The following is a 13,979-nucleotide window of genomic DNA, read 5'->3' as shown; positions in this document are numbered from 1 at the left end:
CCGCCTTCTTATCCACCAATCCAAACCTGCCAATCGCCCCCGAGCCCCCGCCGCTCCAGCAAAGCCCCCCCCGGCGCGCTACTCCTCTTGTGGCCCAGAACAATCTGATCTGACATGCGCCTCTGACCCATCCCCTCCGGCCACCTTCGCCTCGCCCTCATCCGCAACATCCGCGAGCTGTCCGGGACTCGCCCTCAGAGACGGGTCGAGAGAACATTGTCGCTATCCTGCCGTGGCCGACGCATGCGTGGTCTGCAGGGTCCCAGGGAAGCCGGAGGTGAGCCCGTCCCAGCAAGCCTCGCCTCGCCCGCCCCGACCTTCACCATATGATTTCTACTCCGCTGCTGCCTGAGCATCGCGCGAGGCTGGAGCATGCCCGTACCATCCGTGTCGACTGCATTCCTTGCGCCGACAGTCTCACGCCGCCCTTTTCTGCTGCGCCGTGTTGTTGCAGCGTGGGCTCTCACTAACGTCAGTCCAAGACCGAGGCAGCGCACATTTCTACCATCCAGCCACCTCGCCGCAGGATTCTGACATTAGTCGCGCAAATACCGTGTTCCGTCGCCTTCGCATAGCTTCCGGGTCGCTTCTGCCTTGAATTATTGAACGCAACCCCACCGATCACCCCGCTTGATATCGCCGCTTTTGCTCCGCGGTTTCATTCTTCGCCATGGCCGGCACCACGAACAATGACCCATTCAACTCGCACCCCTACCTTTCCCCCAACCAACAAGACCTCCTCATGGCTGCGTTGAACTCTAACAACCGTGGCGGCAGGCCGGCTGGCTCCACGAACAGCCAGGCCAAGAAGCCTTCGGACGGGAATCCGTCGCAACAATTTTTGCTCGACGGCCTTGATCCCAACTTCTTTCCTCCGGATGGCGCTGGTGCAGGCTTCGACAATTTCAACCTGGAAGAAAGCCCCTACGTCGATTTCCTTGATGGGGACACCGGCTTTGAATTCGATCCCAACGATACTAGCGACTTGCTCATCGGGAGCCTGCCTGGCGATCAGGCTCAATCTTCTACATCTCCCGATCAGCCTGGTGCCGACGGCGAAAATGAGACTGGCGACAAGCGTAAGAGTCCGGATGACGACGATGAAGAGGCAGAGGGCGGTGGTAAGCGAAGGGAAGGTGAAGACAAGACGGCGAAAAAACCGGGACGGAAGCCTCTGACTTCTGAGCCAACGACTGTGAGTACCTTTGCTCACTTGTGAGGGTCAACACTGACACACAGAAGAAACGCAAAGCCCAGAACCGAGCTGCCCAGCGTGCGTTCAGAGAACGGAAGGAGAAGCACTTGAAGGACCTGGAAACCAAGGTCGGCGAGCTTCAGAAGGCTTCGGACGCAGCAAACCACGAGAATGGTCTCCTCCGTGCTCAGGTGGAGAGACTTCAAATGGAACTGCGTGAGTACCGCAAGCGTCTGTCATCCAACACCACCGGCATCTCAAGGCCCTCTGGTTTCCCCTCGCTGCTATCTCACAACAACAACAACAACAACTCCCCTCCATCGAGTAACTTCCAGTTCGAATTTCCTCGTTTTGGTGCCCTTCCTGGATCCCAGATTTTCAACAACAATGGCTCTCTTTCGAACGGCGACAAGAGCAGCCCGACAGCAGCCAAGCCAGCAACCCAAAACTCCGCACCTGGCGTTCTCAACCGCCAAGGCAGTGCTGCACGAAGTGTCAGCCCTACCAGCCAGCAAAACGGCGTGCGCTCGCCAGACAAGGCCTCTCCTGCCTCCGGTTCTGATTACAACTCTCCCGGCATGAACGGCCTCCCCAGAAAGAGTAGCGGCGGGCGTGGCAGCACATCCAGCTCTACTGGCACTCAGCGCGTGTTCCAGTTCAACAGCCATTCCAACTCGTCTACTAACGATTCTCCGTCTGCCTCATCTGTTTCGCAATATGGCGCCAACTCGTCTTGCGGCACGTCACCAGAGCCGAGTCACACCTCGCCTGGAAACGACAGATCTCATGAACTCTCTTGTGCGGTGACGACCGAAGGTGAGACGACCTTCTGCGAGAAGTTGAACATGGCTTGTGGCAATCCTCGCAATCCAATCCCTCGCGCCTTGTCCGACTCTAACGGCACGCCAGCTGCAACCTCCAACACAAACGACAGCTTCGGCATCGACTGGCTGGCCTCGCAAAACAACAACCAATTCAACCCGTCTCTCTTCGGCGACTACCGCGAGCCGCAAACTGCCGTGGTTGGCGATGGAGACTTTACTGGAGGTTTCTTCAACGAAGCATTTCCGACGGCAGACTTCGGAAGCCCGTTCAACTTTGATAACCAGAGCCCTGGTATCTCAAAGTCCAACCCCATGGAAAGTATCGATAAGATTCAGGATGGCGATGACGACGAAGTCGTGCCTGGTGAAGATCCCAACTCGCTCCTCAGCTGCCACAAGATCTGGTCCGTGTTAGCCTTTCTCAGTATTTTAGGAGCAGCTGACACTGACAAACTGACAACAGGGACAAGTTGCAAAACCGACCAGACTTCAAGGATGGCTCAATCGATATCGACGGCCTTTGCACCGAGCTTCGCGCCAAGGCCCGCTGTTCGGAAAGCGGCGTTGTGGTGGACAGCAAAGATGTTGAAGCTGCGCTCAAGAGGCTGCCAGACAAGCCCTAAGCGCTGCCAAAACCGGACTGTACCATATCGGAAAACGAACAACTCTTGGGCATCATCTTTAACGGCGCTTCGGCTTATCGGATTCGACTGCATCACGTCATCACGGTGATTGGTCTGGCGATTGGGGCAAGCAATACCATATGGATTCTTCATTTCGAGGGACTGGAGCCACAGTCACAGGGAGAACGGCGAAATCGTGTTCCGGCGCTAGTGAGGTCTTCATGTCCCCTCTATTTTCATTCAGATCCTCCGATCTTCGTTCACGATGATGTTGGCGCTCTGCGCAAACACGCTCACTTTTGGCAAGTTTTTGAGATGCTCTTCAAAGTCTTCTGGACTGCTGGGTCTGGGTCTCTTTTTAAATAAAGATTTTAGGGGAGGGTTTATTGGCCACTGAACCGCACCTCGGATGACGGTACGTGGCGTCACGATCGGAAGTGGTATCTCATTGCTATCACGTTCACTGATCTACAGGGCTATCGTATGTAGCTCGAGATACTTGGGTGGAAAGAGAAAAGGGTCTCAACATGATCGCTCAGCGTAAGGGAGGATGGTTCGTGGTCGGGTCATATTCTCTTCGCTGCTTTCAAAGCAATAGCTAGTCCTGAATTTCAAGTTCAATACCTTACCATTGTCGCCAAATTTATGCTACTAGGTTCGGTGCTCTTTAGAGTAGCTACCCAGGGTCCACAGAACCGAGATGTCAAATCAACTTTTCAACGAATCGGTTCGACTCCTGCTGCATGCTATGGGTCGTAAGGCATACCTCTTCAACTCCACAATTTTCAATAGCCGTTCGACAGGCTGAGCCTAGCGTCACCACATCAGTTCCCCTTGATATGCTTCTACTGCGTCATCCCACACTCTTCCCCGTCCGAACTCCTCCCCCATCAAGACGCTTCAAAAGAACATCAGCCAAACCCCCCTCCTTCCCCAATACCCCAAGATGAAAAGAAGAAAGGAGGAAAAAAAAACCCCCGCCGCCCAACCGCCACCCCCTCTCCTCCTCCTCCCATCACAACCCCCCCTCCTCCTCCCCCTCCTCCTCAAACTCCCCCACCTCCCCGACCACCCCCCTCAACAGCTCGGGCACCACGACGCCCGCGTCCCCCTGGAAGAACCAATCCCCTTCCTCGCCCCTCACCGCGTCCGTGCGCTCCGTGTTGACGACGGCGACGCGGGCGCCCTTTGCGCGCGCGCGCTCGGCGTAGGCCGCGGCGGGGTAGACGGTCGAGCTGGTGCCGATGACCATGACGAGGTCGATGCGGTCGGCCGCGTCGATGAAGCCGTCGACCCGCGCCATCGTGGCCTTGGGGAGCGCCTCGCCGAACCACACGACGCCGGGCCGGAGCAGGCCGTGCGTGCAGGACGGGCAGTGGGGGAGGTCTTGCAGGCGGAGCTCCGGGAGGGCGGTGCTGGGGTCTGAGGGGTCCTGGTCCTGGGCTGGGCTGGCGCTGCGGCTGCGGTTGGTGGGGATGGCGAGGGCGGGGACGATGGGGTCGGCGAAGTTGTCGTGCTGGACGTGGCGGCAGAAGAAGGAGCTGCATTTTACGTCGAAGAGGTTGCCGTGGAGGAGGTGCAGTTGCGAGCGCGGGTGGCCGGCGCGTTGGGATAGGCCTGGGTGGGGATGAGATATTGGGGGGGGGGGGGGGTTTGGCTGGGGGGGGGGGGGGAGCTGGGGGACTTACCGTCGACGTTTTGGCTTAAAGTCTGGAAGTTTGGCTTCTTCTTGGCTAGCTCGGCCAGGGCGAGGTGGGCGCGGTTCGGCTTGGCCTTGAGGGCCATGTGCCTGCGGTACGAGTAGAATTGCCACACGAGCCCTGGATCTGCCTCGAAGGCTTCGACGGTAGCTAGGGTGGTGGCATCATGGGTGCGCCAGATTCCACCGGCTCCGCGGAAGGTGGGGAGGCCGGACGAAGCTGAGAGGCCTGCTCCCAGTAGTGCCAGGATGCGGTTGGAGGACTGGAGGTGTTTCTGGAAGGACTCGATATCGGCAGCAGGGATGCCCGCGACGGGTGATGCCGCCGTGGAGACCATCCTGAGAAAGGGTCTTGGAGACGGAATGATGGCTGGCCTGCGTGGGTGTTCTTGAAAAAGATGGTGGAGATAATTTATAGCCCCGCGCCGCGGATCAGTGACGCCCAGCCGTAGATTTGGTTCAACAAGCGGTGATGAAAGCCAAGCAGAAGGACGCCAGGCAGCAGTGCGGCGCGACAAGGACGGGCGGTGACACAGTGAGCAGGCAATGTCGGGTAGTAGATGCTTTAGGGCGGCGCTGAGGGTGGAAGGCGCGTCAAGGAGCAGCCCGACCGACGTCAGACCCGGCGAATCACGGCACGGCCGATGTTATCGATAACAGCACCGAAGCAATCTTGTCGCGCCGCACCCCATCTCCGCCCGACACCCGCACCCATTCGCTATGTTCAGAAGCAGTCTGCGTGTTCTGCACGCTGCTGCTCGGGTCCAGGCCCCTCGCGCCGTACGGCGTGCCTTCCACCAGGCCCCTGCCCGCCGTCAACTCGTCTCAGCCGCTGAGCTTCAGTTCGGCCAGCCTCTCCATGAGACGCACCCGCATCTGCTTCAGCCAGGCGAAGGCAAGCAATCGCCGAGCCGATTCCACAAGCTCTGGCGGAGAACTAACACAGCAGCAACAGTGACGCCGGGCATCACCGCCCTCGAATATGCTCAACGCCGCGACGCTCTTGCAAGAGCAATGCCGCCGAACAGCGTAGCCATCCTCGCTGGATCTGACACCAAGTTCCGCTCTGGCGCCGTCTTCTACGAGTTTCACCAGGATCCCGATTTCTTCTACCTGACCGGTACGAGCTTCGAGTGTACGGGCAGCCACTAGGATACTGAGTTGATTTGGCAGGCTTCAACGAGCCCGAGGCGCTGGCTATTATCGGTAATAATTTGGGCCGGCAAGACTCCATGAGCGCGGCTGATGTGGTATAGAAAAGACTGGGTCTGGCGATGATTATGTCTTCCGTCTCTACGTGAGGCCCAAGGATGCCCACGCAGAGATGTGGGACGGTGCTCGATCAGGCCTTCAGGCCGCCTTGGATGTCTTCAATGCTGACGAGGTATGGAAACTGCACGTTCCGGACTATCTGGCTCGTTGATGCTGAAAGGACGAAGGCCGGAGCCATCAAAGACATTGGCAAGAACATCCCAGAGATCCTCAAGCGCAACGAGAACATATACACCGACCTTCCACGAAGTCTCGATCACAGGTCTGCCATCACGAGGTATCTAGGCGGAACCATGTACACAGGCGACAATGGCTTTCCGAAAGCTTTACAGTCTGTAGCGCCATCTGCGGTGAAGCCTCTGAGGCCGCTCATGAATGAGCTTCGCATGTACAAGAGTGCAGCCGAAATCCGGAACATGCGCAAGGCAGGACAAGCATCCGCAAGAACCTTTACTCATGCCATGAAGAACGAGTTCTCCACCGAAAAAGAGCTCCATGCGCATATGGATTTCGGTTTCAAGATGATGGGCTGCGACGGTATTGCCTACATCCCGGTCGTAGCAGGCGGGAAGAACGGGCTGAGCATCCATTATGTCAGGAACGACAATGTGTTGAAGTACGCACACCCTGGCATATCAAATCTTTCAACGTGCAGTCCATTGACTTGATCCCCACAGCGATGGAGAGATGGTCCTTGTGGATGCTGGAGGCGTAAGCACCGCAATCCCGGCTATTTGAATCTGCCTTCTGATAACCTGCCACAGGAATACGGAGGCTACATCACGGACATCACGCGCACTTGGCCAATCAACGGCAAATTCACACCAGCCCAGAAAGATCTCTATGAGGTCGTTCTTAAGGTTCAAAGAAGCTGCGTATCTCTTTGCAGAGAAGACGCGCAACTGTCGCTAGATAAACTGCACAACATAGCCTGTGAAAGTCTGAAGGATGGATTGACGCAATTGGGGTTCAACATGTCCGGGAACGTAAGTTTTCACCGTCTCGACTTCCATGTCGGAGTACTATGCTTATCGATTTTCAGGCATTGGAAACGCTGTTTCCTCACCATTTGGGTCATTACATCGGCCTTGATGTACACGACTCGCCCGGTTTCCCGCGCAACAAGAAACTTACAGAGGGGCAGTGTATCACCATCGAGCCGTAAGCACCTTCTCTGCGGGTTTCTCGCATTCTGATTCACTAAGCACATCTTGCAGTGGCGTCTACGTCCCCGACGACGAAAGGTGGCCCGAACACTTCCGGGGTATGGCAATCCGCATTGAGGACAGCGTCTGTGTGCAGCCGCAGAGCCCCCTCATTCTCACGACCGAGGCAGTCAAGGAGGTGAGTGCCAGAGCGAGAACTATCTCAAGAAGCAGACCTTACTAATGTGTATCCAGGTTATTGACATCGAATCCCTCGAGCGGAGAGGAGTTGATTAAGTTGAGACCCTTGAAGCCCTCTCACGAAGGGGTTACCTTATCCTTCCGTAAATTTCAGTGTAGCATTATACAGTAGGGTGTTAAAAAATGTATAGTCTTGTAAGTTTCTGCGTGCCAACAATGTCGACCGACGACCAGGTGCATGCGGGTGCTCCAGGGGTTGCCACATGGCTCTCTCCATCTCTCCGGAACGTTTTTTCAATCACAACTAGTCATCCTTCCTATTTATCATGTTCGCTTGGCAGGAAATGATGATAGCACAGGCGAATTTGGCCCCGCCCGAACATAGATGCACGCACAGCCCGTTCATGCCTCAAGCCGCCGGCGCCGCTGCCGCCAGGAACCCCCTCACCGCCTCGGCCACGCCACGCACATCCTCCAACATGGCCCAATGCCCCACCCCCTCCAGCACCCGTATCTCCCTCCTTCTCTTCTTCCCCTCCCCACTCCCACTCCCCCGCGCCTCCGCCTCGTCCTCGTCCTCCCCACCGACCCACCCCTCCCACCCCTCCGCCGGCGCCATCCAGTCCTCATCCCCCGTAATGACCAACACATCCGCCCGCACCTCGTCCAGCCCATCCAGCCCACCATCCGACCATTGCCCGTCGCCGCCGTCATCGTCGCCAGCCCGATTCTGCCGCCGTCCCTGATCCGCCGCCACCTCCCTAGCCACCACCCTCGCCAACAGCGCGGCGCGCGCCCACTCCCACGCCCACGCATCGGCAGGGGCGGACAGCCGGCACGCGGCGACGGCGAGCGGGTCCGACGTCTTGGCCTTGGAACCGATTTCGTGGGCGGCGATGAGGTCGGGGATCGTGGGCGGTGGTGGTGTTGCTGCTGTGTCGGAGCCGGAGTCGGAGTTGGAGCGGCGGCGGGACGAGGCGATGAGGTGGCGGAGGCGGGTGGGGAGGTGGGTGTCGGTGGTGGTGGTGTCGTTGTTGTCGTCGTTTGGTGGGAGGAGGGACGACGGCGGCGGCGGCGGCGGCAGCGGCGGGGGGTTGATGAGGATGAGGTTGGTGATGTTCGTGGTGGGGGAGGAGGCGAGGTGCAGGGCGGTGAGGGCGGAGGGGCCGTGGGTGATGAGTGTGAGGGGTTGGGTGGTGGTGGTGGTTGAGGTTGTGAGGGTGCGGAGGGGGTGGGCTAGCGTGGGGAAGAGGTTTGCTGCGGTTGCGGTTACGGTGGCGGTCGTGTAGGAGACGTTGTGGTGGGCGGTGTCGGGGGAGGAGGAGGAGGAGGAGGAGGGGTGTTGTAGCAGGGAAGCGCACAGGGCGGAGAAGGAACTTGCTGGGAAGCCGGGGGTGGGGAGGAAGGTGACGGGATTGTTGGTTGGCGGGAGGGTGGCGTGGAGGAGGTGCGTGGTCAGCGTGGGCAGGTCAGCAGTAGCCGAGGGCGGGTGGCTGCTGGGCGGGGGCGGCGGCAAGTCGGCGGTGACGGCGTTGGTGAGGGTTCCCAGGCCCGTCACGCTGACGGAGATGGTGTCTCCTGGTGAGAGGTAGACTGGAGGTTTTTTGCCGATGCCGACGCCGGCGGGCTGGTGGAAGGGTCAGACTGGCGTTGGAGGAGAGAAAGGGTGTGGGTGGTGGACTCACTGTTCCGGTTGCTATGACGTCTCCGGGTTGCAGCGTCATGCCTTCGGAGAGAGTCTTGATGAGGAACGGCACGGAGAAGATCAGGTCGTTGCTCGTGGCGTCCTGCTCAAGTTTGCCGTTTACAACAGTCTGAACGCGCAGGACGTCGGGAAGGTGCTTTGCTGGCCTTGCAATGGGACCCTGGAGATGTCAATGTTTGTTCGTGCCGGGGACCTGGGACATACCATTGGGCAAAAGGTATCGCCGGACTTTCCGATGAAGAATTGCTTGTGGTCTCTCTGTCTCTCGCGAGCTGTCACGTCATTGATGATGGTGTAGCCCCAGACATGGTCCATGGCGTTGTCTTGGGCGACTCTGTAGCCAGATTTGCCGACGATGACGCCGATTTCGCCCTCGTAGTCCAGGGAGTGGGTGAAGTCGGGATGGTGGTAGATTTGGTCTCCATGGGCGATGATGGAAGTGGCGCGCTTGGTGAAGATGACGGGGTGAGAGGGCACGTCGACTTTGTCGGAGCTGTCGAAGCCAGACCTGTTGAACTCCTTGGCATGGTCGAAATAGTTCTTGCCCACGGCAAGGATGTCGCGGCCGGTGATTGGAGGCAGGACCCTGAGCCGGGAGACAGGAGTTGGGTCCTCGAACTCATCCAGGCTGATGTTCTCTTCGCCGGCTTCAATCACCTGGTACAGGCTTTGGACAGGCGCGCCGGACTGGAAGCTCAGCGCGTGAATGGTGTCAGTGTCGAGGTCGAGATGGCCAATGCGCGGACGTTTGGTCGCCGGATCCTCGTAGGATACGTAGTTCGTGTAGCCGGCTGCCATCGTGCTGGAGTATCGAAAGGCAGAGTTTGTGCAGCAAGGTCGGCGAGACTTGTCTGTTCTCAAGCAAGAGTGGGGCAGCAGACGTTGACGCCATTTTTCTCCGGGTGTCTCTGCTGCGCAACAATGCTCGAGCGACCGTTTCGCTATGCAGCCCAAACGGCCCTCATGCTACATGATTGGTGGAAGTGGTTCTTGTCTTCCAGCGTTGTTGCAGCGGTAACACGTTCCGAGTCCACATGGCTTCCTGGGTGCCAGGGTCACTCCCGCTGTGATGTATGGAAAGAAGCTGAGTGTGAGTCTGAGCCAAAGCTTTTTGGTTGCTAAATTCCGTACTTGTTGTGGCGGAAACGGAGGTCAAAATGTATCAACATACCCTCTTCTTCCACATGGAGACTAGCGCGACTTCCTTGACTTGGAGGGAGTGGAAACGGGACAGGCTATATATTGTTCAGCTTCAATTATTGGGCATGCATCAAGAGCTACTAGGCTGCGGTGCCTGGCCATCCATCATCGGCAATAATGATGGAAGGAAGGCAGCTTAGTTCGCCACTGAGCGGCGTCCATGGTTCGGCTGTCGTGTTCCTGGCCGTAGATAGGATCTGGTAGCTGCTACTCCCTTGGGACCATCAAAGTCGCTAGCATTGTCAGGCTAGGTTCCGGCGGTTTGTTCCGACTTGCAACTGTCAGCGCTGAACCACGGTGCGGACTTCCTGAGCTTCCCCACCCCTTTCTCCGGGAGATCGAGGCTCAGCCTCATAATTGCTGTCTGTACTTTTCAATGCTATTGTAGGAGTGGGAGAGCTGCAACCATATGACGTCAGCCACGTCATTTGCAAGATATCCACACCGATGAAAGAGTCCAGCTTCTCCGATCAGGAGAAGTGCTCTACCGCTGAGCCGATGGTGACGGAGGAAAACGAGAGTTAATGGTTATTGATTATGCAGTAGTGAGGCCACTGCCGTGGTGTCAATGTTGGACTGTCGGAGCCAAGTGGGCTGATGCGCAAAGAAAAACCAGTCAGCGGCTTCTTCAAGGCATTGCCATCTAGATGCAGTTGAGTCGCGAAGAGAGGCTGAAGGTGTGAGATGGAGAAACATAGGGTGCGGATAATTGGCAGCCCAGTGCGGCGAGGCGTGAGCACTGACCGAAGAGCGAGAGTAGGTAGTTAAGAAGACGCCGCCAGTGGACGGAAAAACGAGGCGTTTCTTCTCTGCAGATCTCTCCATGACTTCAGCAATCAGCTCCACCCTTGGCCACTCCACCTTCCGACAATGGCCTCGCATCGGGCTTTGATGAATTCTGGAGCGCGGGTCATGATCGCCCGCTCGCCTGCGTCCGCTCCGCAAATAGATTGCCCCGGCCGCCTGAATTCCATCCTACTTTCATAAAAATGCCTGGGGCGCCCGTAGCGTAGGTAGTGCCGCTACGTCTTTGCTGTCCCTCGCTCTTTTCGATGTTGTCCAGTCTTTCTCTTGCCCTCGCGGCCTTTTGCTCTCTTTCCTGCGCTCTGCAGCCCTACGATGGCCCGGCGCCCCAGCTCCCCGACCGCACGCCTTTCGGCTTCGGCGCAGCCGCTACTGGAGGCGGCACGCCCACCGCGAACAACACCTATGTGGTCGACAACATGCCCGACCTGCGCACCGTCCTGAAAATGGAAACCCCGCGCACCGTCTACGTCAAGGGCGAAATCAAGGGCAGCGAGATCAACGAAACCGTGACGGGCGACTGCCAGTTCTACGTTGACAGCAGCAACAACTCGAAGTTCAACTTCACCCTGTATCTCATGGGCATGAACGAGACCTACACCGGCCTGGTGCAGGATGCAGCCGACGCCGGCCAGCAGTTCGACGGCCAGAACGCCACCGAGTTGCTCGACCTGATCAAGCGCCAAAATGTCAGTAGAACCCCCGCCCAATTGCCTCAGGCCGTGCCACTGACCTCCTCCAGGGCTGGCGCAGCCAGGTGCAGAACGTGCAAAAGTCGTGGGAATCCATCGACGCGGCGGGCAACCTGACGCTGGTCGGATGGGACTCGTCGGCCTACCTGCACGGCGTCAACCTCAACTTCAACACGCGCTCCAACATCATCATGCGCAACATCCGCATCTCGTCTCCCCGCGACTGCTTCCCCTCGCCCGAGACGTACCCCAGCAGCTGGAACGCCCGGTACGACGCCGTGTCCATGGTGTCGTCGCACACCGTGTGGTTCGACGGCAACGTCTTCGAGGACGGGCCCACGGCCGTCGCCCCCGACGACTTCCTGTGGGGCTGGAAGGTCGACCGCTACGACGGCCTGTTCGACGCCGAGGACGGCACCGACAGCGTCACCTTCTCGCACAACGTCGTCGCCAACCACCACAAGTCGCTGCTGTGGGGCGGCGGCGAGAAGGAGGGCCCCCTCGACCTGGGCAAGATGCGCTTCACCGTCTTCGGGAACCACTTCTCCAACAGCATGAGCCGCAACCCGCTCATGCGCTTCGGCACCTTCTACATCGTCGCCAACCTCTTCGAGAACTACGCCGAGCAGGCCCCGCTCTTCGCCGACGACAGCGTCTCCTCGCCCAACGCCACCAAGCGTGCTACCACCGCCGCCGCCGCCGCCAACGAGACGTCCTCGTACAAGCCCAACTTCCAGTACAACCTCGGCGTCTACAACGCCTCGACCGTCGTCGTCGCCGCCAACGCCTTCGTCCAGTCCGGCACCCACGGCGCCGACGACTCGTCCCGCATCTTCTCCTTCTCCGACCTATCCACCCCGCAGCTCCCCGCCACCCTCTGCTCGCCCGCCGACATCGCCAACTCTTCCTCCTCTTCCTCGGCCCTGGACGCCCTGAAGATCAAGAGCACCTTCAACGGCGCCTCCATCGACCTGCAGCGCAACGCCGAGAACACGTGGGCGTACGCGCGCGAGGACGACGACGACGGCGAGTTCGTCGACGGCGGGTTCGTGACGGGGTGCGAGGGGTTGGCGGCGCAAGAGGTGCCGGTGGACGCGTTTGGTGGGGATGCCGCCGCGGTGGAGGCGTATGTCAGGAAGAATGCGGGGCAGACGACGGCGTGATGACAAAAGAAAAAAAGGGAAGGAAAGGAAAGGGATGACGGCGACCGACCATTGGTTCGGTGTATAACGGTTGGCCGAGATGGGAATGGCCGCTTCGTTGATGAAGCAGAAAGCTTGGGGGAAAAGCTTGGGTGCGTGAAGAATGATGATGATGGAAAGAAATTATTATTATTGCGGGGTTTCGTTGCTTCTCATGTTTATACTTTCGACCAGATCCGTGGTATCGGGTCGCCCCCCCTTTCCCGGGAAAGGGCAACGTACATATTTCAGCGCCTTGTGGCCGGCGGGACGAACCTCCCTGGCGGACTCTCCGTTCCTGCCTGGCCCACGGCTTTCTCTGCAGTCAACTTTTCACCACCAGAAAAACGTAAATCCCGGAAACGGCAGTCTCCGGTTTCGATTTCTGTTTCATAGTCAATCGCTGATTCCTTCGTGATGCTTTTTCCGAGACCCAGTACTTTCTCAACGAGCGGCAGAGGTGCGGGTGCGCGATATATATGCGTTCATCTGTTCCGGAGCAGCGGAGAGAACGGAAACACACCCAATCCAGCAAAGCACAAGTGATTTTTGAAAAATTCCTACAATCCCAAGGTTGATCCGCAACGGAAAGCGGGGGATGTGTCAGCGCTTCGGACATCTCTGTGATGGGAACCTCGAGCTTCGTCGCGAGTATGAGGGAATTTCTCCTGCCCGGCATCGAATCGGGCTTCTGTGGTTCTCGGAAGCGCCTGCGGGGCAAGTATGTGTCTAGACGCTTTATGTCGGTTCAACGATCCTTCGCACATTACCTTTGAACGGTAAACTTGGGCTTGTGATGAAGGTGCAGCCAACGGACCTGTAGTCAATGCGGGAGAGCGAACTTGAATCTTTGTTAGTGACGAGCACTTTGTTTCAACACTCATTCATAAGCAATCTGAAACACATATTTTCCTCCTCGATTGGGCACTTGATCATCCGTAGCCACGTCGGTTGGTTTGAGATAGGATAGCATCACCACCAGCAGAGACTCAAGTCATAAGAATTATGATTAACAGAATTTTAACGTTCAAAGAAATAGATGACAATGAAGTACGTAGTCAACGCAATTTCTTTCGAAGTTTTGTGCTTTCCAATACCTTCAAAACATTTTTAGGTAAAAATAAATAAAACAAAAAGGCGAATTAAAAGTGAGATAGCGATGATGATTATGACAATGATGATAGGAGGAAGGGAGCTGTACTGCACATATTAGGAATTAGTAGATCACCGAAATAAAATAAGTAAATGTGTGTAGAAGTCTGTTTGATCGATCTATGATCTAGAAAGTCTCTAGTCTAATAGTACAGTGTAAAAAGAAACTCCATGATGCTTCCAAGTAAATGCTAGTCTGAAACAATGAATTCTTGCGCAACAAAAAACCCGAGAGTATCGCTCATCCACCACTTTGGGGGTATTTACAATGATAGAAAAGAGAGTG

The 13,979-nt window shown here is 57.3% G+C and overlaps 5 protein-coding genes across 5 annotated transcripts; 3 read left to right on the top strand and 2 right to left on the bottom strand.

The window, feature by feature from the left end:
• Positions 1–670: 670 nt before the first annotated feature.
• BKCO1_2600086 (bzip transcription factor (ap-1)) lies at positions 671–2,642 on the top strand (the record flags this gene model as incomplete). Its single annotated transcript, XM_020273489.1, has 3 exons — positions 671–1,195; positions 1,243–2,423; positions 2,483–2,642. The coding sequence occupies 3 exons, from the start codon at positions 671–673 to the stop codon at positions 2,640–2,642; spliced, it is 1,866 nt and encodes a 621-aa protein (XP_020130209.1).
• A 1,015-nt stretch (positions 2,643–3,657) lies between these two features.
• BKCO1_2600085 (nad-dependent deacetylase sirtuin-5) lies at positions 3,658–4,679 on the bottom strand (the record flags this gene model as incomplete). The annotated part of the gene is made up of 2 exons (XM_020273488.1): positions 3,658–4,259; positions 4,331–4,679. 2 exons carry the CDS (start codon positions 4,677–4,679, stop codon positions 3,658–3,660), a joined length of 951 nt encoding a protein of 316 aa, XP_020130210.1.
• Positions 4,680–5,061: 382 nt separating this feature from the next.
• On the top strand, positions 5,062–7,055 carry BKCO1_2600084 (xaa-pro aminopeptidase; the record flags this gene model as incomplete). The annotated part of the gene is made up of 9 exons (XM_020273487.1): positions 5,062–5,461; positions 5,515–5,547; positions 5,598–5,725; positions 5,781–6,229; positions 6,291–6,324; positions 6,378–6,599; positions 6,656–6,774; positions 6,831–6,957; positions 7,014–7,055. The coding sequence occupies 9 exons, from the start codon at positions 5,062–5,064 to the stop codon at positions 7,053–7,055; spliced, it is 1,554 nt and encodes a 517-aa protein (XP_020130211.1).
• A 313-nt stretch (positions 7,056–7,368) lies between these two features.
• On the bottom strand, positions 7,369–9,462 carry BKCO1_2600083 (fumarylacetoacetate hydrolase; the record flags this gene model as incomplete). The annotated part of the gene is made up of 3 exons (XM_020273486.1): positions 7,369–8,586; positions 8,645–8,824; positions 8,869–9,462. The coding sequence occupies 3 exons, from the start codon at positions 9,460–9,462 to the stop codon at positions 7,369–7,371; spliced, it is 1,992 nt and encodes a 663-aa protein (XP_020130212.1).
• Positions 9,463–10,853: 1,391 nt separating this feature from the next.
• On the top strand, positions 10,854–12,523 carry BKCO1_2600082 (pectate lyase; the record flags this gene model as incomplete). The annotated part of the gene is made up of 3 exons (XM_020273485.1): positions 10,854–10,873; positions 10,928–11,357; positions 11,411–12,523. 3 exons carry the CDS (start codon positions 10,854–10,856, stop codon positions 12,521–12,523), a joined length of 1,563 nt encoding a protein of 520 aa, XP_020130213.1.
• Positions 12,524–13,979: the final 1,456 nt, after the last annotated feature.

This window comes from Diplodia corticola (assembly GCF_001883845.1).
Source record: "Diplodia corticola strain CBS 112549 chromosome Unknown scaffold26, whole genome shotgun sequence".
NCBI lineage: Eukaryota > Fungi > Ascomycota > Dothideomycetes > Botryosphaeriales > Botryosphaeriaceae > Diplodia > Diplodia corticola.
The sequence above is the reverse complement of the archived record's forward strand: the minus strand, read 5'-3'. Positions and strand labels throughout refer to the sequence as shown.